Raw genomic sequence first — 23,333 nt, forward strand, 5'->3', positions numbered from 1 at the left:
ACAAGCATGTTTGTTGAAGCTTTCTTCACAAACGGAATCCTCATTGCACACAAGGCATTACACACTTAATTACAGACCTCACAGATCTGACCCTCACAAGCCTGGGAGGAATTTGATGGTCCTATGAGTTACTGTTATTTGTACATTTACTCCTTCCCTAACACTATTTATACTGCAGCTGAGGCTTCTGAACTTTATCAAGGTCAAGTTTGATAACCTCAAGAAGAGAGGAAGACACGGTCCCTCAGCACAATAGCTTACAAATAATTAAGAAGAAAGCACAGCAAGTACACGGTTGCTGGGATACTAAGAGGGATGGGAGAAAACAAATCCTAAGGTCAGGTATACTATTCACCATGGAGGAAAAAAAAAACACAAAAAAAGGGTAGAGATTTGCTACTGATGTCATAGTTACAGGGTTTTGATAGCGACTGTGTGGTCACTTAAATGAGGCATAAATGTACACTTACTATCAAAGGGAGGGGGGGCCTGTTCTCCTGCCCCTTCTCACCACTTCAAATATTCATACCTTTCAGCTCCCTTCTGATAGCCCCAGCCCTACACTCTCCCCTCCATCCCACACACACGAAGGTTACTTGTATCTAGGTTAGACCCCTATTAGATGTGTTGTACAAGGTCATGTGAGATCTGGTGCTGGCACACACTGTTAAGTGGGAGAGCGGAGTACAAGACAACACATTTTGCAGTGGCGCGGCTTTGTGCTGGATTAGTATGAACACAACCACAAGCTGAATTATCTCAGCTCCAGGCAGTGCCAAATCCTCCCAAAGTATCACTTTATGAACTGTATGTTTTCTAATCTTCTGGAAAAAAACCTACTATGCAGTTACTGTGACACTGCCAAGCTACTGGCCAAGACCTGGTGTTAAGATATGCAATCAGTTCAAGAAAAGGAACTTCCACATGATGATGCCATAACAGAATAAAACCAAAAGCCTCCTGCACTTTCTCATCTTTTGAAATAGTCCTGCCTGTGTTGTGTATCAGAATTGTGAGAGCACACACAGGACCCAGCAGCACAGTCGTAGCCTACAGACAGAGGCTAGATGTGTGAAAGACCTATATAACCTCAGAATCGGGATCCAATAGGGGCTCTTGAATAAACCAGAAATATAGCAGGGGGTTAGTAAGGTAAATGAACCGGAATTCTGGCCACTGCTTAACTGCCCAGGCTTCATTCCTTCTAGCATCCTTAATGGTACTGTGCAAAAGCCTCAAACAACAAAGAAATCAGTATATTAACTCTAAAAGACTTTTCGAGATCCCTAGGGATGCATGTTGCTACTGCCTGAAACCAGGGTAGTCTCACCAGAAGAGGCTGCAGCCACTCAGCAGTCTGCCGTGACTTTCTCATCTCTGCCACCTTAAGCTACTTCATTCCTAAAGGGTGAAACCAGCTCCCAGAGCTGCACACGAGATGATACACCCTCTTCAGCTTATCTTCCCCCGAACAATTACACTTTGCTTGCCTTTATGTGTTGTTATAACATTCCTTCAGACTCCACGCAACACCAATATTATTTTTGTCAGAAATCCTTTCCATTTATATTCTGGTAAATGTTAAGAACACAAAACACTTCTAGGTGCCACTTAATATGACGTTAAAAGCAACAGTGCCTGGAATTTTCCCCCTGATAACAACTGGGCCTTTCCTAAGTATAGAAGCACTTGTTTTATTAAGTATTCATTTTATCTTCCCACTGTACTTACATTTAAATGTTCTTTACTAAAAGAAAATTTTAAAATCTGGACATGAAAGGGAGCTTCCACAAGAACAAAATTTATTTCACTGTTAAATGAATTAATTTCTTTTGTTTTTTTCTTCTGTCCTGGAAAACAGCATGATCAAAAAGTGACTACAGTTATTCAAAAGGATCATTGTTTTAAGTGCTGCACAAATGTAGGACATGTTATTAATTACAAAAATTATGAAGTCTACAAGTAAAACAGAAATAGCTTAGAAAAAAGGAATAGATGGTACAAACCAATAATTCACAGAAAGACCCTTAAAAGTAAAATATCTCAACCAAGTTCTGATCTTTTATAAAAACCTTTATATTAAATGTACATAATACCTAAAAATACCAGCTTACTGAGTGCCAGTGTTGATGGCTCATTCATTACTTATTATGCCTTCTCATGGCCAGAGTGGATGCAAAAAGTGACCTAGAAAGCAATCAAAAAAACATCTATTTTTTGCCAGTCTGCACAAACTTCTGCTTTCTGCTCACTTTAGCTTTTCATGACTTTAAAAGAAACATGATCCATGAGTGTAATACTCAGCACAATTAACTGAAGGTAAAAAGAAATTAAAAAAAAAATCCCACAAAAATTAAGCAGAAATGTTCAAAGTATTTATATTACAACAAACCCAAGTATTTATACAAACTCACAAAAGCATGCTTTTTTTAAAGACAATAATCCAGAAATGGTCTCTATGAGCACTTGCAGAAAGAATGGAGCAAAACTACTGGAACATGCAGATGCAACTTCTGCACGTTATAAATGATGGGGAAGGAATGATTAGGTAATACACTCTTTTCCACTCCCTTTTAGGCTGATAAACCAAAATGGTAAGCAGAAACAAAGACACTTCCCCCCCCCCCGCCACCACCAGCTTTGTTCTTGGCCAGCTCTTATTACCACGAACACGGAGTTAAAGGAAGACAAGAAAAAAAAGGCAAGAATGTTCTATGAACAGTGGCAAGTGGGGGTTTTAATAAAGCTGTCTTACCAGGGACTGGAAAACAAAACCAAGTTCTCTGCTAAAATAGTCTCGTGCAGAGTCAATAAGATCTGTAGACACCACAGCTCTGCACAACGTGAGTACAGTACTCATTTACATTTGTTGGTGACTACCTTGAAACAGTTCTCCTGATGGAAAAATTACAGGCATAATAATTTTTCTGCCCCAACTGCAGGAATTCTTTCTGGAAGAAACTAGCTGTGTTTCAGCCAGCAAACCAAGCAGACAGTACACGGACCTACTGTGAAGATTTCGATTGCTTCAAGCAGTGATTCTACCACCATCCCTGTAGAGCACCACATACATCCCATTTCACTGTGTAAACAATAATTATCAGTCACTTTCCCTAGAATTTTGAAAAATCAATTTTTTATTTTTAATTTTTTTAACTCACAAGGAGAGACCATGTACCTGCATGACCTTCTGAAATTTCAGAGGCAGTTGCAGACAAATCCCTCCCTGTGCCTCTAACAAATCAGGTCCTGGCATCTCAAAAGTCAGACATTTGAAAACCCTGGCCCGAAGCTTCTGCATCACTGACAAACAGAAGAGATGGTGCCACTTTAACACTGGACTGTCTGTGAAACTGTCTGTGACCCACACAGCCATGGAAGGTAGTCACATAATTTGTGTGTGGAGTAAGTGGCAGATATTTAAACTGTTTGGCTTCAATCCAGATTGAACCTTTTCCACTTGAGTTTATGAGGGGTACTTGAAACGCACTTGTCTCTAGCAAAAGCAGCAGTATGATGTAAGGGTGCATCTGAACATCCGTGTCAGTGTGTGAAGGTGTTTTCCTTCCTTAAAAGATAAACACAGGGGGAGCCCTAGCACCTTCTTAACAAAGGCAGAAAGGGTAGAAGTTCACACTAAAAAAATGAATATCACTTTCATCACCAGCAAATAGTACTTGCCACTTGTAGGTCTCCAAGCATCTTTAAAAGAAACGAGATTTATCATTCTCATTCCACAGAAAAGAAACTGAGACAAGAACTAAATTAATTTGTCCATGGCTCTTCAAAGAGCACCAAAACACAGCAGATTCTCCTGTGTGGAAACCATTTTGTAAGCAAAATACTGGTTTTAACAGATACAAATCTCTGCCTATGCCTTTGTTTTCATTTTCTAATGCACAGAGATGTCAATAATAATTTTATCCCAAATACACACACAAACAACTGTATTTCAAAACCACAGAAGCAATTCATTTTCACTAAAGGACACAAAAAGAGGAAAGCAAATAGTTTCTTCTGTAGGTACAAAGTCATGAAAGGAGGAAGGGAATCTCTCCTTCACATCACCTCAGTGGCCAGGCAGCTACATCCAGAACGATCTGTGAGACTACACTTGACAACAGACAACACGAGGAAACAGCTGCCTGTAACAAAATACATAATCAGAAAATATTTGCAAGATCAGAAAATCTGTTCTTGCTACTTAGGGATAGTTTGAACCTGTCGGGGTTTTGACCACTTGAACCCATGACAGAACCAAAGGAGTAGAGCAATGTTTTCATTTGGCACATTCTGCAACACAATAAAGAAAACCATGAAGTTCTGTACCTCGAATTCTCAGGTAAATGCAATTCAGCATCTTAGTTTTCTGGGGTGCTTTTTGCTGAAAGCTTTTTTCCCTGCAAATGTAATTGTCAACCAGCACTTCATTTCCAAGGAGGGAAAAGCCATTCTGCTATTTAAATAAACTTCAGTGATTTCTGATGAAGTTTAAAAAACACACCTTACTGTTTTAGCCACGAATTGCACATAACAAAGGTAGGAAGTAATGGATAGCTGACACATGGGAATTGTGCTAGTCTCTTTTAGAGTCACTCTACAGAGAGGGGTAAAAAAAATAAAGGGCAGAGCAATGGACAGAAGAAGTAAATGAAGACACATGCCATTCTTTAACACCAACCAAAAGAAAGGTGTTTCTGGTTCCCATTTCCCACTTCTCAAAGTGGGACCAAAGTGGGGAAAACTCTCTAAAAAGCTCATTTACACCATCTCCATGTTGATCTGAATGAAGATCCCAGTGAAGCAAGACGTTGAGGCCACTGATCTACATGCTGCCCCTCCAGAGGGTGATCCCTAAAATACTCTGCACAAAAGAACCTTCAGTTCTTAAATGCTCCCAATATGTTCATCATTTGGGCAATATTCAAGAAGTGTTTGGACAACACTCTCAGGTACATGGTGTGACTCTTAGGGACTGTTCTGTGCAGGGCCAGGACTTGGACTTGATAATCCTTGTGGGTCCCTTCCGACTCTGCATATTCTGTGATTCTGTGAATGTTTATGCATTTCTGCCAGGACAACTTTTCAGCTGAAGACAGGTAGCAGCAAAAGCTGCAGCCCAATCATTTCTCCCCCTCCATTCCACAGTTACCCTTTAAAGCAGAGATAATCCAGCACCACCACTTGGCAACTGAAACATGGTCTTCCAACTTTATCTCTCCTTCATATGCCTTTGTCCCGCTGTTCATCCATCACTCACAACATGTCAAATGACACAACTAATCTCTGTGCTTCCTAGAACAGTGTATCTGAAAGACACTCGACACACTTTCTTAGGTATAAGGATCTCAGCACGCCACCTAAAGCACGTTGTTCAGCTTAACCAATCGAGGACATCAGTAAACACCAAAATACAGTTTTCCAAGGCATTTCACAGAAATAAAAAATATTCCAGTGTAATGAATATCATAGAATTTCCTATCCTCTGTCATGTTGCTGTTTTGAAGACATTTGTATCACTGCAGCTAACTGCTACTATTGAATTATTTGACCTTCAGTAACCCAGTAAAAAGGTACACTTCACTGATGTGAAAGCCACCAGGTATTTAAAAGAGCACAGCTTTTTGTGCTGTCAATATTATGGCAAAATAAACCATCTACTTGGGTCAAGTCTGTGCTGTGTTACCTCCAAATGAAATAAGTGTTTCCTATAGGGGTACGGGAAGAGGGAGGACACGGCGGATTTTCAGAGCAAGATCCAGGCAAAATGTCTTTTTCTCCTTCTCTCCTAACATTGGGTCGAAGCACCAAAGACAACAGACAGGTGTGAAACACTCCTGCATCCTGGGATCTACTGTAATGGTTAAAGGTTCATGCCAGTAACAGTAAGTGAAAACATTCAAGATGGCCTTTCCAAAAATGTCTTTGGTTCATAACAAACCAGATGATTAGTCCTGCCAGAGCCTTCGCTATTTCCAAAATGAGAAATATTTCAGACCAACTTGTATAGTTTTCTAATTATTTATTTTGCATAGGTTTTTTAAATCACTTTGTGATGGTATGCTTCCCAAGTTGCCGCCTTAAAAAGGTAATTTTATTGTGTTTGTAATGAAGAACAAAATGTGAAGATCAAACCAATTTAATGTCTGCCAAATGCTCAGGAGAAGTAAATACTCGGTGTCCCTGAGGAAAATAACATGATGCAAAGTCCAGATCTCTCAGCAGAGCTGTTTCCTGTAACACTAACAAAGACTCAAAGTCCCACTAAGGAAGAAGGAAAATGTGCAGACTCAAAAAGGCAACTTCCCCCACATAAATAAATAAATAAAATTTAAAAAATCAAAAAAATTGAGGTTCCAGGTGTGAGTGAGATTCACTGAAGTCAGATAAGCTTTAAAGGAGACATCAGGTAAAACATTATGTATGGGCCACAAATCTATCAAATTCAAGCAAAAAAACTCAAAGGCATCAAAAAAAAAATAAAGAGAAGAAAGTTATTATCTCTGAATTGACTAGGCTATTGCCTTATTTAGTGTAATTCTGTAATGCTCTTCACACCAGCACTGAAAATGTTGCTTTTCCTGTAGAAGAAAAACACCTCCCTTTAGGCCACATCAGACCCACAGCACAAATATAACTGAAGGATACATTTACTATGTCCTTTCTCTTAGCAGAGACCATCAAAAGAGGTACTGTAAGCCACATCTGCTAATACCTGGATGACTACACGTGCTGCGGGAAGCATCTCAGAAGCATCTGAGTACTCAGATTTACTGCTGAATTTCTTTACTTGTGTGTTATAAATAATTGGACTGTGGTAACAGTTCACTTCCATGCAGTCACGATTACAAGCACACCAGGTAGTGGCACCTCAAACTCTTTACACAGGTTATACAGGTGGCCAGTGTCCACAGCTGCAATTTTAAAAACTAGCACAAGAAAGATAAAAACAATCCATGAAATTATTATTATGTGAATAAAATAATCCAGGAAAATACTATTATGTGAATAAAAGACTATTTAAACAAAAGAGCTGGTATGCTGAATTACAACACACCTTGTTTTGGACATTATCCCAATTTAAACAAATTTATGAGAAGAAGCATGTTCTAGTGGTAGATTTCTAATTCTCCTGGAGAAAGCCCAGATCATCTCCATTTAAGGTCAAGCAAGCAACAGCTGCACATTCGTGTTCCCCAGAACAAAATACAGCAGACCAGAACCTCCAACACAGATTCCTTTCTCAAAGCTTTTCCTTTCTGATATCCATGGATGTCTGGACCCGTTCACTCAGGAGTCAATGAAAACAGCACAATGATGTGCTCATATATCGTGTCTGTCTGTACCTGTCAGACTGACATGTCCCATAAGCAGTACTTTGGCCTCTGCCTCAGAACCTCACCAAAATCCCCTTGAGTTACACAAGGGAATGATACTAAGCTGAACCAGAAAAATGTTCTCAAGAGAAGGTACCCAAACAAGCTTGTTTTCAGAGAAACAACATCAATACAAGATCTACAACAAGTGGGCTGAACCTGTGCATGTTATGGTTGTTTAAAAAAATAATTTCCTACTTTAAAATTTCTTACCAGTTAGACATTTACAGAAGACATGTACTACATTTCTGATGAGGTACTAAGTGTTTTTATTAGTGCCTTAATTTGCAATGAAAGTATCAGTCTTTGAAAATGAGACCAAGTTATGATTGTGTCAGCAGCTCACAAAACAAACGTTCTTTTACAGTATCTCATTTCTAAAAAGCTCCAATTCATTAACTAAAAGAGGCAAGAATTTGGGGCAGAGTAAACAATATAATAATTCTACAGTGAGCTGATAAAAGGATTGAACTGGCATTGCAGCCGCTGCAGTGCTGGGTGCTGGAATTACCATGTACAGAGGTGAATTTCAATAGCACAACTTTCAACAGTACAAGTACGAAAAGCAAACAACACAGTGATAGCACTTTTCTTGGATGCCAGAACACAATGAAAACATGCAACTTCCCTCAAAAAAAGGCCAAATACAGCCTTTTTATATTTACAATGTTAATAATGCCACTATAAATAAATTATGAAACCCTTTGCACCAGTAAAGAACTATCACTCCTCACTGTGGAGATATTCAATTAACTTTCAACTGAAATATGTGACCCTAGATTTCCTGCATTTGACATTAAAGAACAGCAGAAAGCAGGCAGAGTTATTATACTAAAGCCGAGTTGCTAACTTCAACTATTTTATAACCAATTTTGCAGACTAGCTAAACCATATTTACAAAAATAAAAACAGAGCTCAGTTTGAATCAGGGTGGTACATCACCTCCAAGGCCGTTCTGTCTCTGATTTGAATGATGTACCACAGCAGGGCTTCCAGGGAATGAAAAAAAACCAACTAAACAAAAAAAAAACCACAAAAAAAATCCACCATGTCTGGTTTCCTGCTTAAAATCAAGCACTCGTCTGTGCTAAACAATTATTGTAAAAACTGAACCTGTAAGTGTTCAGAGTTAGACTGAGCTTCTGCAATTTTGCCTGCGACTTCCAAATCAGGAAAAGGCACACGCTGCCAGCCGCATCCACACACAAAGCCTGATGCTGGATGCTTGCACATTCAACAGTTTAATCTTTTCACATCCAGCAAATTCTTCATTCCCCAGATGCACAAAACCTACTCCATATATGCACTGTGTTTGTCATTTCTCAACATAGGATAATATAGATAAGATAACCTGTAAAGTAGCATCAAGCTGCTACTCCTACCCAAACAAACAGAAAGGGTTCTTAAAAAAAAAAAAAAATCACTTGAATAGTTTCCAATCACAAAAAGTGAGAGGGGATGAAAAAGTGCCAGGATGTGTTTTAAAGGAAAGATAAATACTTCAAATTATATAGTAATGGTAAATTTTGGAGATGAACTTTTATATGCTACGTTTTTATAAGCCACAAATTAAAGGTTGGAAGAGAGTTGAAATACAGGAAAATTACTTCAGTTCAAGCACTGTGAGAAGAAAGATGATATTGGAAAAAACTCATCATAAACTGAATACCAGATGTGTAACAGAACTATCAAAATTATATGTAATGAAAATGTAGTCTAAAAAGTACCTTGTAGAAAAGAAAATCATTCCAGGTCAAACACCCACATAAAATGTGGTAGCCCACACTATTTATGCTTTTTTATGATGAAGAAACATTGCTGTAGCAAAAGTAACTATCCGAAACACCTCCCTGAACAAATTCTCATTGAAATTCTTGTTTAAGAAAAGGCAGGGTGTCAGCAAGCAGCTCCCTCTGCTACACCACTGAAGCATGCCGCTTCCCAGATTCCCTTATCCTCCGGTTGAGCAGGTGGTCTCCCTGGCACACAGCTCCCTTCACAAAAGGAAAGATGTTGCCCATGTTTAATATATTACTCCTGCGAACAAGTTTAGAGGAGCCACTGCCTGTGTCAGAAGGCAAATGGGACCAATCAACTTGTGAGCTGTCGAATGACACAGTGAGTCCCTGCCTCTGAAACTTTTGTTATTTCTTCCCCTCAACTTACTTCAATCGTTTCCACAACTTAGTTACAGACTAGGACAAGTTGCCAGAGATCTACAGGCACGTCCCACAGCCCGGAGCAAGCTCCTCTGTGCTTCACTAACAGTAAGACCAGAGGTAAGGAACCTCTCCTCTGTGTAATGCTTTTGATTCTTGCAGCTTGGCACTCTGTAGCAGTAGTTTTCTACAAAAACTCCTCTACTTAAATTAACAGCTGATTATCAAAAAAATGGAAATGTAGGTATTACAGCTCTGAGTCAAAAATATGTGAGGGGAGCATTTCAGCAGCAACAGAGGCAACAGAATTTTCTGCGTGCTTGTAGGACACTTGCTGTCTGTGGGTAGGGATTTATACAGGTGGCACGGCACCAGAAGGTGAGAAGGTTTCATCGTGTTCTTCAGACTTTCGTCTTTCCTTTCAAATTTAATACCTTTTGCTCATTTTTTTTCTGTTGTTTGGTTGGTTTTTAATCCAACATCCACAGAGAGAATAATTCACTTAAAATTTTGTAGAAATACCTGTTTCCCAAAGCTGCCTATTCACAGTCCAGCAAAGGCAAGAAGCCCGTTTAACTCAGAAAAGCATTTTTCTGATCTAACCCACTGAGAGAGCAAACCTTTTTTTTTTTTTTTGCTATATGATGAAAAATTACCTGTAATTTTAAAATTTAAGTGGTTTATAGCAGTACTAGAACTGTTATTGAAACAGACCACTTAATTCCTTTTCCTACTAGTGACTGGCAGGCATCAGGCAAAGATACATCCAGGTTCTTGGTTTTGTGCTCAGCAGCCTCGTGCCAGTTTTGAACAGACAAGTGATGGATGCGTCCAGATATCCTCTTACTCCTAAGGCAAACTCCATTACAGAGTTCTCTAGAAGCTGTTTGCAGGAGGCAGAAGCAGCACTTCAGACCTCCCAGTGCCTTGCCTACCAAGGAGCAAGAAGATTCTGAGACAAACAGATATTTTTCAAGGCTGAAGTTACATAAAATGTAAAATGTGTTTTCAAGTGAAAAGAGGAGCTAAGTTTTATTCTACCACACAGAGAATCCTTCTCTCCTACCCCAAATACTGCAGACACATACCTTTAAAAATGCAGAGTTCATGCATACACACACAGACTGAACATACATATAGAAACTTAACTGCTGTAGGCAGCTCTTTACTGCAATCTGGAATGCATCCTGCAGCTACAGCAGGTTAGCTGCCCTGCCCAATCGTCTGAATTTTACCCTGTCACAGAGTTCGGTAATTTAACATAGATGAAAGAGTGGCTCAGCTGTTAAGTTAAATTTAAAAATTTCAGACTAATACCATCCCATGTCACAGACATCCAAACCCTGATTAACAGCAATCTACAGTCATGACAGAAGCATGTGCTACATAGCAGGTGATAAGTGTTACAAATCAGATGTGAAATAAGGCATTTAATTTACAGCAAACAATTTTCTTTTTTTTTATTCTACTCATTTGTCAAGACAGCTATGTTATTGTTATTTGTATTGAAGACAGATTCAGATTTATGTATATACCACATTTCTATTTTTAAAGTTGCATTTACTTCTCATGCCCTGCAGAGGTTAGCAATACAGTGTCTTCACTGTACAGCGTGAAACTCACTAAAATCAATTTGTAATTGAGAGCATAAAGGTGATTTTCACCGATTTTTTTTCAGACCGTCAGCAAACCAAAATGTATGGGATATGTCTACACAGCTATAAGAGCAGCTTTTTATTTGCTTTAATAATAATTTGATTTAGGAATAGAAAAGCACCCCTACTGGAGAAACAAAAATATCCCACAGAGAAGTTAACATTATATTCCATAAACTACAAGACACTTGAGAACTGAAAGATTGCTGTTGCTTTCTGGGTATTGATAAATGGCTTAAGAGGACTTTCCTGGCATCAGGTTACTTCCTAGAAGTTGAATTTACCTACTATGTCCTTCTCAATCAACGCCATGTCATTGTTCTCTGAGTCCCTAAAAGGTTAACACCAAAACTTGGAACATCCTCTTACACTTCCACTTTTTATATATGCTAGGTGTATTTCAACTTTTACTTCAATTCAAACTGCACTTAAACCAATTCCTATACAACCTATGAACCACCAGAACCTAAACCTCAGCATGAAACAACTTGTTAGGTAGACACTGCACATAACGGAGGAAGGAGTTTATTTCCTAAAAGAAACATGTAAATCATACCAACAGTCTGGAAATGGTATAATGTTATTTTATGTCTTATTTTGATGAGGGGAGATGATGAGTATGGAGACTGAAGCACCTGCCCAAGATCCTATTGTATGCTCCTGCAGCAGTTGCAGGAAATTTACCCCACCTAAAAACTAGCCCAAAGCTTTGGCTCCCATGCTACTCTAATGGACCAGCACACATACAAGTCCCAATTATCCCCAAGGCATGCAAATAACTTCCAAAAACCAAAATGCCTAGTGTGTTCTACTATTCATCAGTCTAATTTCTTGACATCTATATCTTTCACATTCTGATGGGCTTGAAACACAGGTAAAGGCTCTTACTCTTGGTCTTGCTTCTTAAAACACTGAGAACATTAAAGGTAGTCAGAAGGAAGCTTGTAAGAGCAATAAATTAATAAGAGGGGGAATAAAAAAAAGACACTCAAGTGTGAGCCTTCCTCTACCCTCTCCCAAACACATAAAAAATACTGACACTTCAGCACAAAACAGACTTTAAAACAGAAGGTAGAAAGAAATATAAAGTAAGTTTCCTTTTGCTGTCACCAGCACTTCTCAAACTATGAGATGAACTGTTGCTTCTTTCCCCGTCATAAGGAAATGTTTTCTCCATGTGATTGAAAAATGACATTATACGCCACAAGTCAGTGTCCAGATCTTCAATCAACATACCTTGATAATACCTTTTTGCATCACTGTCTATGGTTATTAAGACATTACTTTTCTATGGATGGCAGTGGGTTTTTGGGGTTTTGGGACATTTTATTGTAAAAATCTATGCGATAGACTTATGCAACATTACCTTTTAACAATGCCCCTTCAGGGCTTCACTTAGTCACATGGAACTGCAAGAATTCAAAAAAGTCAAATCTCTTCTCTTCCACTGATATCACTGCTGCATTTAGTAAACATATGACAGGAAACAGGCTGCATCCAAAATTGCCGTGGCATTTCCAAAGGAGCCAAATTTAATCCGTGTGACTTCAAAGGAGTAAATGCAGTTGCACCAGGAATGAGAGTGGCCCACAGTTTTCTCTTTGGTCACATACCCCTCTCTTATTGTGAAGGACACCCAGGAACAAGGATAAAAATAACCTAATACAAATCAGGGAAACAGTCACATGTCAGTGAAGAGGGAAGCAATAATTGTGATTGGTGATTCATTCTAGGGCATTGGGTACAGGGGATTCCCTACATAGTAACACACAGGGCCAGGCACAAGACTTGACCCTGCAGATTCGCACTGTGCTTAAGACAAGCCTTAATTATCCACTAACAGCACTGATAAAACATACAACTGCAAGCAATACAGCCAACAGTTCCTCCTGTACAATGCTCAGCCTTGTCACAGGAGTAACACTTTTTTTACTTAAAAAACATATAAAATACGGTTTGCCTTTTTGCTGCACTTTTGTTTCACGAAGTGGTGTGTGCATGCATAACTCTCCTTTATATTGGCCTAAAATAAGGGGACTGAACAGCAGAGAGCAGCTACTATTTGTGGCAACAAATCAGCCTTCATTTCTATGTAATTATGTTCCAGGCTGTCCATTTTGACCTTGATAGCCACCCACAGGCAGCTGTATTACTGAATCTGTTTCTCTTTATGCACACTTTAGGTGGGTGACAGCGCCATGAAGGATTAACGAGCAAGGTATGTGTTTATTAGTTGAAGTCAAACACTCGTAAAGACAAACTTGTTGAAATACAGGCACAGAATTGGCTTTCTTTGCTTGCAAGAAAAAACTTCTTCCACAGGCAGGCTTAGCAGGTTAAACAACACATAGATGTTTCAAAAACTTCCAAAACCATGTAAGCTTTTAAATCAAGAAACCCAAGTTACTCATTTTGTCCTTTCCTCATCCCTTCTCTATAACATTTTCTTGCTGCTAAAGGTATACATTTTAACATATGCTACCTTCCATTTTTTAATATCCTTTTCTATCACCTGTCTTGTCACATATGTCCAAATATCTAGTGACAGCTCAGCTCGACTGAGCTTTCTGACCTATTACTGCCATTTCCCTCAGCAACATTCCCCACTCACTCCAAAAGAAAAAACGGGGTTTTTTCCCTTCCAGAGCAATCTCACCCTCTCTCATCCTATTTTGGCCTTGCATCTGTGATGCCCAACCAGCTAATAACGCATTTTATGGAAGCATTCAAAGCCCCAATTCCTTGCCCCTTGAGTCATGCAAGTGAAGCATTTGCAGCAGCACAACAGTGCAGATGCCAGCACGTGCACAGTTCAATCTAATGCTGGACACATGAAATGGACTTATTGTGCATTTACACAGGAAAACATCGATGCTGCTCCAATCCTCCTATGGGTCCCAAAAAACAAGTAGTCAGGAAAAAGAAATGTTGCTGTAGCAGGACAAAGACCCCAAAGACCAAGGGCTGCACACACACTGCATTTAAAAAAATGACACAAGAAGCTGTGATGAAGTCATCCGCAGGAAATACTGTTCTCTGTGCAGTGTCTGTCACACAAGCTGGTCACACAAACTCCTCTTTACCAGCGTTAATCCATTAGTGGTTCATCTACTGTGACTTGTCTGGAAGAAGATAAACAGCCTAACGCGCTCCAGCCTGTACTGGGCTGGGAGAATGAATGCACATTCAGCTTTTACTGCACTAGGGACAGACAGTGACTAGCATAGAGCTAAGCAGAACATACTTGGCAAGCACTTTAACTGCTTAAATAGATGAAAACAGGTACAGCAAAAAGTCAAACAAAGATGAAAAATTATAGTCACTACGAGAGCAAGTTCCTGGTGTGTGTTTTGTTTGCAATAAAGTTAAGATCAACTATAGCTTAAAACATCATAACAAAATCTGAAGTTGAGTTTTGGAAGAAGATGTCATCACATGGAATCCTCTAGAGGTATTAAAATAACCATGTGCAATTTGATTTCTTTTGAAAGTCTCTTTTAAATACCAGCACTGCCACTGGCTCTGAAAGCACGTGTATTCTGCTCATCCAGTGCCCTTTGACTCTATAGCCCAACATGGAGGGACTAAGAAAGAAGAGCCTGCAAGTCAGTTCTTTCTCCTTTTAAGCTTTTTCTATTTAGCCACATACAGAGACAAACTCACAGGCAACAAAGAATCTCTGATTCAACCAGGACCATATCGTAATTTGGGAAACAAACATCTAAGCAATGGCTTTCCTTTATGTGGCACACACGATAGGAGTTTCACTTATTGCCAAGAAAGGAAAAAAAAGGGTGACAAGGAGAGGCCTTCTGTGAAAGATACGATCACAATATCAATTCATAAAACATTTAAGAGTAAGTGCAGCTTTAGGAACCAAGTTTGACAGGTGCATATATCATCATTATCTTGAAAACAAAGTTTTCGTATTGTGACAGCAACTACAGAACCCACCTCACCCTGACCTAAGCAAGCATATATCAAAGCCAGCTTCTTGCCACAGAAGGTTCATGCAGGAGAGATTTACACTGCAGCTACTTATGTGGAGGTTTAAGACAACTGACACCCCATGCTTCCATCTGCAATTAAAAGGGGGGGGGGATATATTTTAAATATAACGCTCATTTAAGAGATGAAGTTGTATACATGCTTTATTTTGTTCCTCATAGCATTTCTCCATCTTTGCAGCCACATTTTGTAACACACTGTCCTACATGCATAAAAAAAGATTTAGTCTTTATTCTGTCTTGTCCTTTGAAAAATATACTACTAAAATTCCCTGCAGCAGTGATTCATTAGCTTTTAATTGTCCACCATAAAGAACTTGTAGTTGGAATGGAAACACTTCCATAGGATTTTTTTTCTCCTCCCTTCCAGAAAAAGGTTCTGGTAAATCAGATTATCTGCCCCTGTCAGTAACAGCCAGCACTACTATCCAGATCTCCTGGCTGAAAGGTCTGTGACCCTGGTCTTATCATCATGCTTTCACATGTGCTTGAACAAATAAAGCAGAGGGGTATGGGTGGGAGGGCAATGAGCCACAGCCTTTTCAGACAGTGGAAGATGAGAGCTTAGGATCTAAAGCAATGACCTGGGCAAAACCCATATACCCACAATTTCCACGATTCAGTTCCTCGCCACTGCTAAGAAGCAGGTGCTTAAGTAGCCTTCAGGAGGAGAAGTACAGCACAGCACAAATCTGAACTTGAAAAGCAAATTTTCAAAATCCTGTTTTAAACTAAAAACAATGTAAAAGCAATCTATTTATTTCAGACTTTTTAGAACTTTTAAAAAAATTCCATTTACACTCTTCAAAACACTTCTGTATTTCTAATTCTTCACTTTCCTGCTTTTCCAGCTTCACAAAGGCTGTGTAAAACAAAAAGAGAAGATATTAGGCATTTCGCACTGTTCCTGACAACTGCTCTTCTTTTCTGCACTCCTAAAACCTCTGATTTGTGCTCTCTGCTTTCTTGTTGCCATGGAGAAGGTCCAACACATAACCCGCTCTGCTCTACGGAGAGCCTCAACTGTTGAGGTCAACCCACAAGCACGCCAAAGGTTCCAAGAGCTCTTTGTGAATTTCTGCCTGATTTTAATTTGCCTCTTGCTGATCTGTATCATTGTGATGCTTCTCTGAAGTCCCAGCACTCCTCTGCACTGTCCTCTACGAAAATCATCCGGGGGGAAGAGAGACGTACACCTGCAACTCCCAACACAAGGATCCTCATGTGACAGGGGCCAGCACTCGGACTAGAGTGTGTGCCAACCAGTGTCCTCTTATCTTACTACCTGCTACATGTATTAAAAACACATCTTCTGTGCAGAACAGTGTTTAGAGCCTGTAGTTACAAAGCTGTGCATGACCCAGTTTGTCAGTCTCAATCAAGACATAGCTTTAAATGGGGTAAAGTACTGGTAAATCAGATTATCTGCCCCCAACAGTAACAGCCATCAGTTGGTAAGTTCCTCAATCTTTTAGTTAGATAAACAGCAACTTCATTTTTGGGGGGCCTGAGTGTTTTTTAGGTTTCTCTGAAAATCCTTATGCCCTTAGAGGGGTTCCAAATTTGGACCATATCTGCCCAAAGAAGAGCTTACAGGTACACAGCCCTCAACACATCTTAAGAAAATTTCTGCTCTGTTTAATTCAAGGTGCTGCATCTCTGTATTATCAACTGAAGGCATTTAAATTGCTTTAGTGTTTTTTAAGGGAATATGGAAATAAAAAAATCTAACGTAGAAATGAAAACTATTTCATATGCTTTTCTCCCTATCTAAAGGATCTTGTATATGTGACATCTGGAAAGGTTTTTCCCTATGTTTTGCAGAAAAAAGATTGACACTACTACACTGACGTAAAAAATTTTGTTTTCTCTAGTCATTTAACTGACATGATAACTGGTACAACTTCGAAATAATTCTCTTCAGACAACTTAATTCTGTCCTGATCTAATTTATGTAATTATTTCCTTAGTTTAAAACTAAAAAAACTTGGAACTTGCCAGTGTCCACAAAAAGTGGCTTACATCTGATGTGGCAGAGAGAAAAGTCTAGGTCACCATTACTGCTGTGACCTAAGTGTATCACACAAATATAAGTAACACCCCCACCTTCAACTGCAAATACTTGATAGAGAACATGCAGGTATTTTCCTAAAATAAATGATAGACTAAAAAAATAAATTATAAATTGTTATGCACAGGAGGGAAAAGCATTGCAGAAATATCTTTTCGACATGTAAACCAGAGGCTATACATGTAAAAGATGGCATTTCTAGTGCAGCAGTTGTGAGTAACAAGACTGAGCAGAAGACTTCCAGTTAAGCTAAGTTACTAGAAATTTGATAGTTTTTTAAATTTGAAGAAAGCTCAAGAATCAACACAGTGGTCAGACAGACATCCATTTTTTAAAGAGGTATCTTTCTGTACCGCTCTATGTAAGCAGTCCTACTGATGAATACAAAAAAATCAGAACAAGTTTATCTTCATCCTGTATTCTGCCTTTAAGACTTAATATTTCATGAGTAGAGGTTGACAATGAACAGCTGAGCAGGAAGGGAAGAAACCTTTGAAAAATCCCTGTATTCAGTGGAATGCAAGCAAATCCAGTGGTGATGCACTTCCTATCTGGCAAATAGGTATGCTGAGACCAGGCCTCTACAATGAAGTTAATCACCAGAGGAAATTAGAACAGTAACTGTACAAGGGTTGAGGACTAGGACAAGCACTGGTGAGACTGGCAACACACCCTCACTTGCAAGTTAGTATATGAGCATTACTGATTTGAAACATCAGTGTAAATCTCAATTTCCATTTCATGCATTCTCACCACTTGCACAAACACATAAGATTTTGGTAAGCGTATCTTCCCTTTTAATCCTTCTTCCCTTTCTTCTCTTTTCAAATCTGTATTTTTGTGATGGATAGGGTTTCTAGCTTTAGTTTGTTTTGGATATGCTTCAAGAGATTTCAACTGCAAACAGACAAGTTTTCCAATACTGAAAACTTGCTGAAGAAAAGTGTTAAGAGTAAAGCATCAGCACATACATTCTGAAGACATGTTTGGATTACAGGTTTAACAAGCCAGCAACATACAGGAGTCAAAGTAAAGCATTGACAGAAGAGTACCCCCCCAATAATAACAAAGCCTCCAACTTCCACTTATGTACCTGAAAAGCCATCATTTATTTAAAAGCAATAAACAAACAAGAACAAAACTAAATTATAAATAAACTGGAAGCCTTACTGTTATTTTACAGCAATGCAGATAAATTGCATGTACTGTATGGTTGTGTCTTAGGATTCTGATGATCAAAAAGTCTATATCCTCTATATCCTCTATATCACCAAATGTCAACTGAATGCACAGATTTAAAAAAAACCACCTTTTGTATATAGCGCAAACTTCTTTGTAGACTTTTATGAGCTTTAAAAATAACATCTACTGTATTTTAACTATTAAAATGACTGCTTGAAAATATATTAATGCATAAAATACATCCAATTCTGTTTAGAGTTCTATCATTTACGTATTACAGTTATGTGAAAAAGTGCTAGTCATTGCACAACTTTTTAGTTCTCTATATCTCTATTTATTCTGCTTTGGTTTTTAAGAGTAATCCTGACTGTTTTGTGATGCCCAAATCACTTACATGTACCTAATTCACACTCAGTAGCTACTGCTCATAAGTAATCCTAATGAATTTTATTGAAGTGTAATCAAAAAGTTCCCTTCTTTTATGAGCTGGAATAAAAATTGCAAACACAGCACATAGCTTGGATTAAGTTTTCAGTTCTCTGCTCCATTCCACTCAAGCCTAAATCTTTTTCCTATGTTCATCTTATACACTGATAATGAATAAAGACAGCTGAACAGGCAACAAGCTAGCATTACTCTTCCTCCGAAACAAGAAATTATAAACTTTCATGGCAATTTTATACTGGGAGGGAGCTGAATGAGGAACAAAAGATGTGTTTCCTCAGCTAGCTCCTCAGCAAAAATTGATATAACTACTCATTATTCTCTACATGAAAATATGACCCATTTAAAAAGTGAAATTTTGCTCTGATCAAGACTACTCAGGAAGGCATTTCAGGAGGCAGGAGAGAGCTGTGTTTCTTTATTAACTGTTCTGCATCGATTTAGCGACAACTGCCCTTCCTAGCAGAACTGAACCACTCAGTGGAAAGACAAGTGTAGAACAGACTTAGACAACATTTTTCACACAACATGGCCAAAATGTTTGCCAACCCTCAGCACAAAGAATTTTTACGTAAGTTTTGCTACAATTACACCAATGGCCAATGGTATGACCAGGCCAGAGGTACCCTGGGGTGCATTAGGAAGAGCATTGCCAGCAGGTTGAGGGATCCTGCCCCTCTACTCAGCCCTAGTGAGGCCATATCTGGAGTGCTGTGTCCAGCTCTGGGCTCCTCAGCACAAGAGAGACATGCAGCTCCTGAAGCAGGTCCAACAGAGGGCTACAAAGATGATCAGGGGACTGGAGCATTTCCCTTGTGAGGAAAGGCTGAGGGAGCTGGGCCTGTTCAGTCTCAAGAAAAGACAACTGAGAGGGGACCTGATAGATGTACATAAGTATCTGAAAGGAGGGTATCAAGAGGAAGGATCCAGACTCTGTGATGCCATGCAATAGGACAAAAAGCAATGGGAAGAAACTGATGCACAGGAAGTTCCACCTGAGTATGAGGATGAACTTCTTTACTATGCAGGTCACTGTGCACTAGAACAGATTGTCCAGAGAGGTTGTGCAGTCTCCCTCACCGGAGATATTCCAGAACAGTCTGGATGAGACTGTGCCACGTGCTCTAGGATGACCCTGCTTTCACCAGGGAGGCTGGACTAGATGATCCACTGTGGTCCCTTCCAACTTTATCCATTTTGTGACACATACAGAACAATAACCACGTCTGATGTACCCACTTCTGCTGAAACATACTTTACCTACATTCTCTTTGCTAAAATTAGAGCAGAGTAATTGAACACATTCACTTAGAGAGTGTTCTTGTTCGTATCTGGAAGCATACTACTATACTATAGACTACAGGCCAGATAACTGTAATTATATGGCTATTAATAAATAGTGCCTGGCAGAATACAATTGCAAAATATCCATAGATATCTGTTGTTTAAAAACAAATTCTTTTAGCTTTGACCTCTGCAATAAAAACTAGAAAAAAAACCCAGAACACATTTATAAGGATTCCTTTAAAAACTGATGCTCGTCTCAGTAAGAACCTTGGTAATTTAAATTATTTAAAATTGGTCCTAGATTTACTGTAATATCTGACTGATTGCTTTATAAGCTTGTTATATTTTTTTAAGATAAAAGAACACTAGAAGTTACATCTTTGTATAAAATAAAAAATTATAAAACACTGCCCTCTTGTGATGATCCATAAAATCTTCGCTGATTGCTAAAAGGAAATTTTGGCATCTGTTTTCAGTGTTAGGGTGTACCCGTTTTATATGCTCCTTTCATTTATGTACATTTATTTCTCTATATAAAACACAATTGTTAAGTTATTAATACCCCTTAAAATAAGCTATTGCATATGCACTATTAAAAGCACCAAGGACACATCCTCTGCCAGCCCAATCTGCATTCTCAATAAGGCATTCGCAAAGCTGCAACGAATCTTACACAGCACCTTGCTGGCAAAACGTAACCTGCTGCACTGCACAACGCCAAACCCCAGAAGGGTAGGAAATACTCCTAATAACAGAAATACATTTTTCCCAGACAAGAAAGCTTTTCTTTTTTCGCATTCACAGAGATATTTTAGATGTGAATTTTCAACAGTCTATTGCTGCAACAGAGTAAGTCCTGAGAACAGCCATTCTTTTAAAAATTAAATAGGGCTGAAAAATACCACACATATTAAAAAAAAAGCCAATAAAGAGCCAAACTGTAATAAAACTCAATTTCTTTCTCCAATAATTAATTCTTTAGAAATACCCCAGTAGTGAAATGAAGGCTAACATTAACTTTTCTTTTTATCATTTTATTTTTAAGGTACTGGCAGAAAAAAGCCTGTAGGAGTATCCAGATCCTTTTCCAGAAAAAGAAAACATCACAACTCTAGTTACTGTAAACAAACTTTTTTTTTTTCTTAAGTGGCAGAAACTAAATACCAGGTAAACAGCTAGGGACACAATGAAATTCGTGTGAATCTACCTGGCTTAGCACTGAAGGAGCAACCCAACACTACAATTAAGAGTCTTCTGCAAGCACAAGAGGGCGGACTGACGCACATTATGGATCTTGCCAACAACAGAGGTCTCAACCTGCTGCTCAATTTTCTACTCATTTTCTTGGTTCTAGTGCTCGCATTTATCCTCGTGAAGCTGATGTGAACTTCTGCGAGGTTGTGCTTCCTTCTCAGGCCTTGTTTTGAGTGCTTTGCAATGATAATGTAGACACTTAAAAATGTCTAAATATAAGTATGGAAAGACTGCAGAGGCTGAAACATCTGACAGAATACGTTCCCACACCAAATTTATCAGAAAGCAATTCTAAAAGCTGTGCACAACTATCTACCTGCCATTGAGTGAAAAAAGCATCTAGAGCCTTGCTGAGTACCTGAAGGAATCCAACTACGCATCAGCAGCTACGGTAGTTTCTCACTGCTACAGCTGATTGGTATTTAAAAGACCTACAAATTATCTTCAGCCTTCAAAGAACATCATTTCTGCAAAAGCAGAAATCAAATTTTTAAAATGGATTTCTGTAGAACAGGTACTTCATGGGAAATGACACAGGTACAGCAGGAAGGAAAAACAAAACGCCAGCACTGAGTTGACAGCACATATCAAATTACCTGTGGAGAGAAAAGCACAGATGGTGCAGATGGAATCAAAGCAGCTTGCAGCAGCCGAGATGGGGATAAGTGAAGGTTAAATATAAAAACATAATTATTACTCATACCTTTTTTCACCACCTATGGTTCACTGCAGCACCTTAAAAGCCAGAAGCCTTAGTGTTATCCAGCAGTATCAGAAGAAGCAGCTGTCAAAACAACTGAAAAACAGCGGACCTTTAGCCAGGGTTATCACAACTCTGCCTAGGAAACCCTTAACACTGGCACATACACAAGGAGTAGGTGCATCTGCACAAACCCAACAAGTGTGTTACAGCCTCAGTAAGACGGATTACCACTTAGGCACAGGTCAAGTGAGCAGTGTGGGAGCCTCCAGCCATATTTGACAGACCACTTGTTACTTCCCAGTGCAATCATCCAATCCGTCCATGGCTTGTCCTCACTGGTAAGTATGTAACACAAACTTACAGGACTGTGGCCCCTTACAGGATGAGGTACTTTCCCCACAGGTCCTTGGGAAGGATAGTGACCAACAAGAGCACACTTCTCTTGGAATTATTTGCCGAGAAGGCGGCTTTGCATACCTGAGACACACCGGTAAAGGAGGTGACCAGAAGCAGATTTTCGTACATTACACTGGGGCCAAACAGCTCCCTCTTAGCATTTCACTTTCCCAAGTGAAACATGGGAACAGTGTGCACCAACACACACACATTGTACAGTAAACTTAATGTCATAGATATGCATATTAACAGTCTTCTTTTTTTTTTTTTTTTTTTTGATACATGCAAAAGAAGCAGATGTTGCTCATGGGGTGGGGGGAAGCCCCAGCTTCCAGCTTTCTACTACCAACAGCACATCCCTGACTGAGCACATAAACTGCTGAGTGCCAAGTATATTACAGAGCTAATCTATTCATGTTCACACCCAGAATTTCCATCTGATTACTGCTGTTCTGGGTGGTTCAGTTATCTGGAAGATAACTGAAGTTATCTGGAAGAGACCAATCTATGTGGATCTATGGTAGACTTTACACAGGAAAAGGCAGTATGCCCAGCAAATCAGAAAGTTTATGCAAGTCCTACCATTAACAGTCATCCACGTTCCACTCTATGCTACCTGCTCCGAAGCTTAGGCAGTGTCAGTGCGCTGGTCTGGGCTGGAATAAAGTTAATTTTCTTCCTGGTATAGTAGTTAGCATGGGACTGTGGTTTAGAACAAGTACAAAACATAGTTCATACCAGCTACAATGAAGAACATTAACTCTACCCCAGCCAAACCAGCATGATTAGTTACAGCAGC

General features: G+C 39.2%; 2 protein-coding genes and 1 long non-coding RNA gene across 4 annotated transcripts in view; 2 read left to right on the plus strand and 1 right to left on the minus strand.

Annotated features, from left to right (window-relative positions):
- Window positions 1-23,333, minus strand: part of CEP85L (centrosomal protein 85 like) — a 143,153-nt gene that overhangs the window by 33,624 nt on the left and 86,196 nt on the right. The window lies entirely within an intron of this gene.
- On the plus strand, window positions 9,426-16,063 carry LOC114066156. Its single transcript, XR_003573125.1, has 3 exons — window positions 9,426-9,655; window positions 13,374-13,408; window positions 16,049-16,063. It is a non-coding gene; the product is annotated as an uncharacterized LOC114066156 (long non-coding RNA).
- On the plus strand, window positions 16,077-16,421 carry PLN (phospholamban). Its single transcript, XM_027900631.1, has one exon. It carries the CDS (start codon window positions 16,172-16,174, stop codon window positions 16,328-16,330), a length of 159 nt encoding a protein of 52 aa, XP_027756432.1. The 5' UTR covers window positions 16,077-16,171; the 3' UTR covers window positions 16,331-16,421.

The sequence above is a fragment of the Empidonax traillii genome, unplaced genomic scaffold (assembly GCF_003031625.1).
Source record: "Empidonax traillii isolate 1590-97213 ecotype Southwest subspecies unplaced genomic scaffold, ASM303162v1 scaffold744:size612752, whole genome shotgun sequence".
Lineage (NCBI taxonomy): Eukaryota > Metazoa > Chordata > Aves > Passeriformes > Tyrannidae > Empidonax > Empidonax traillii.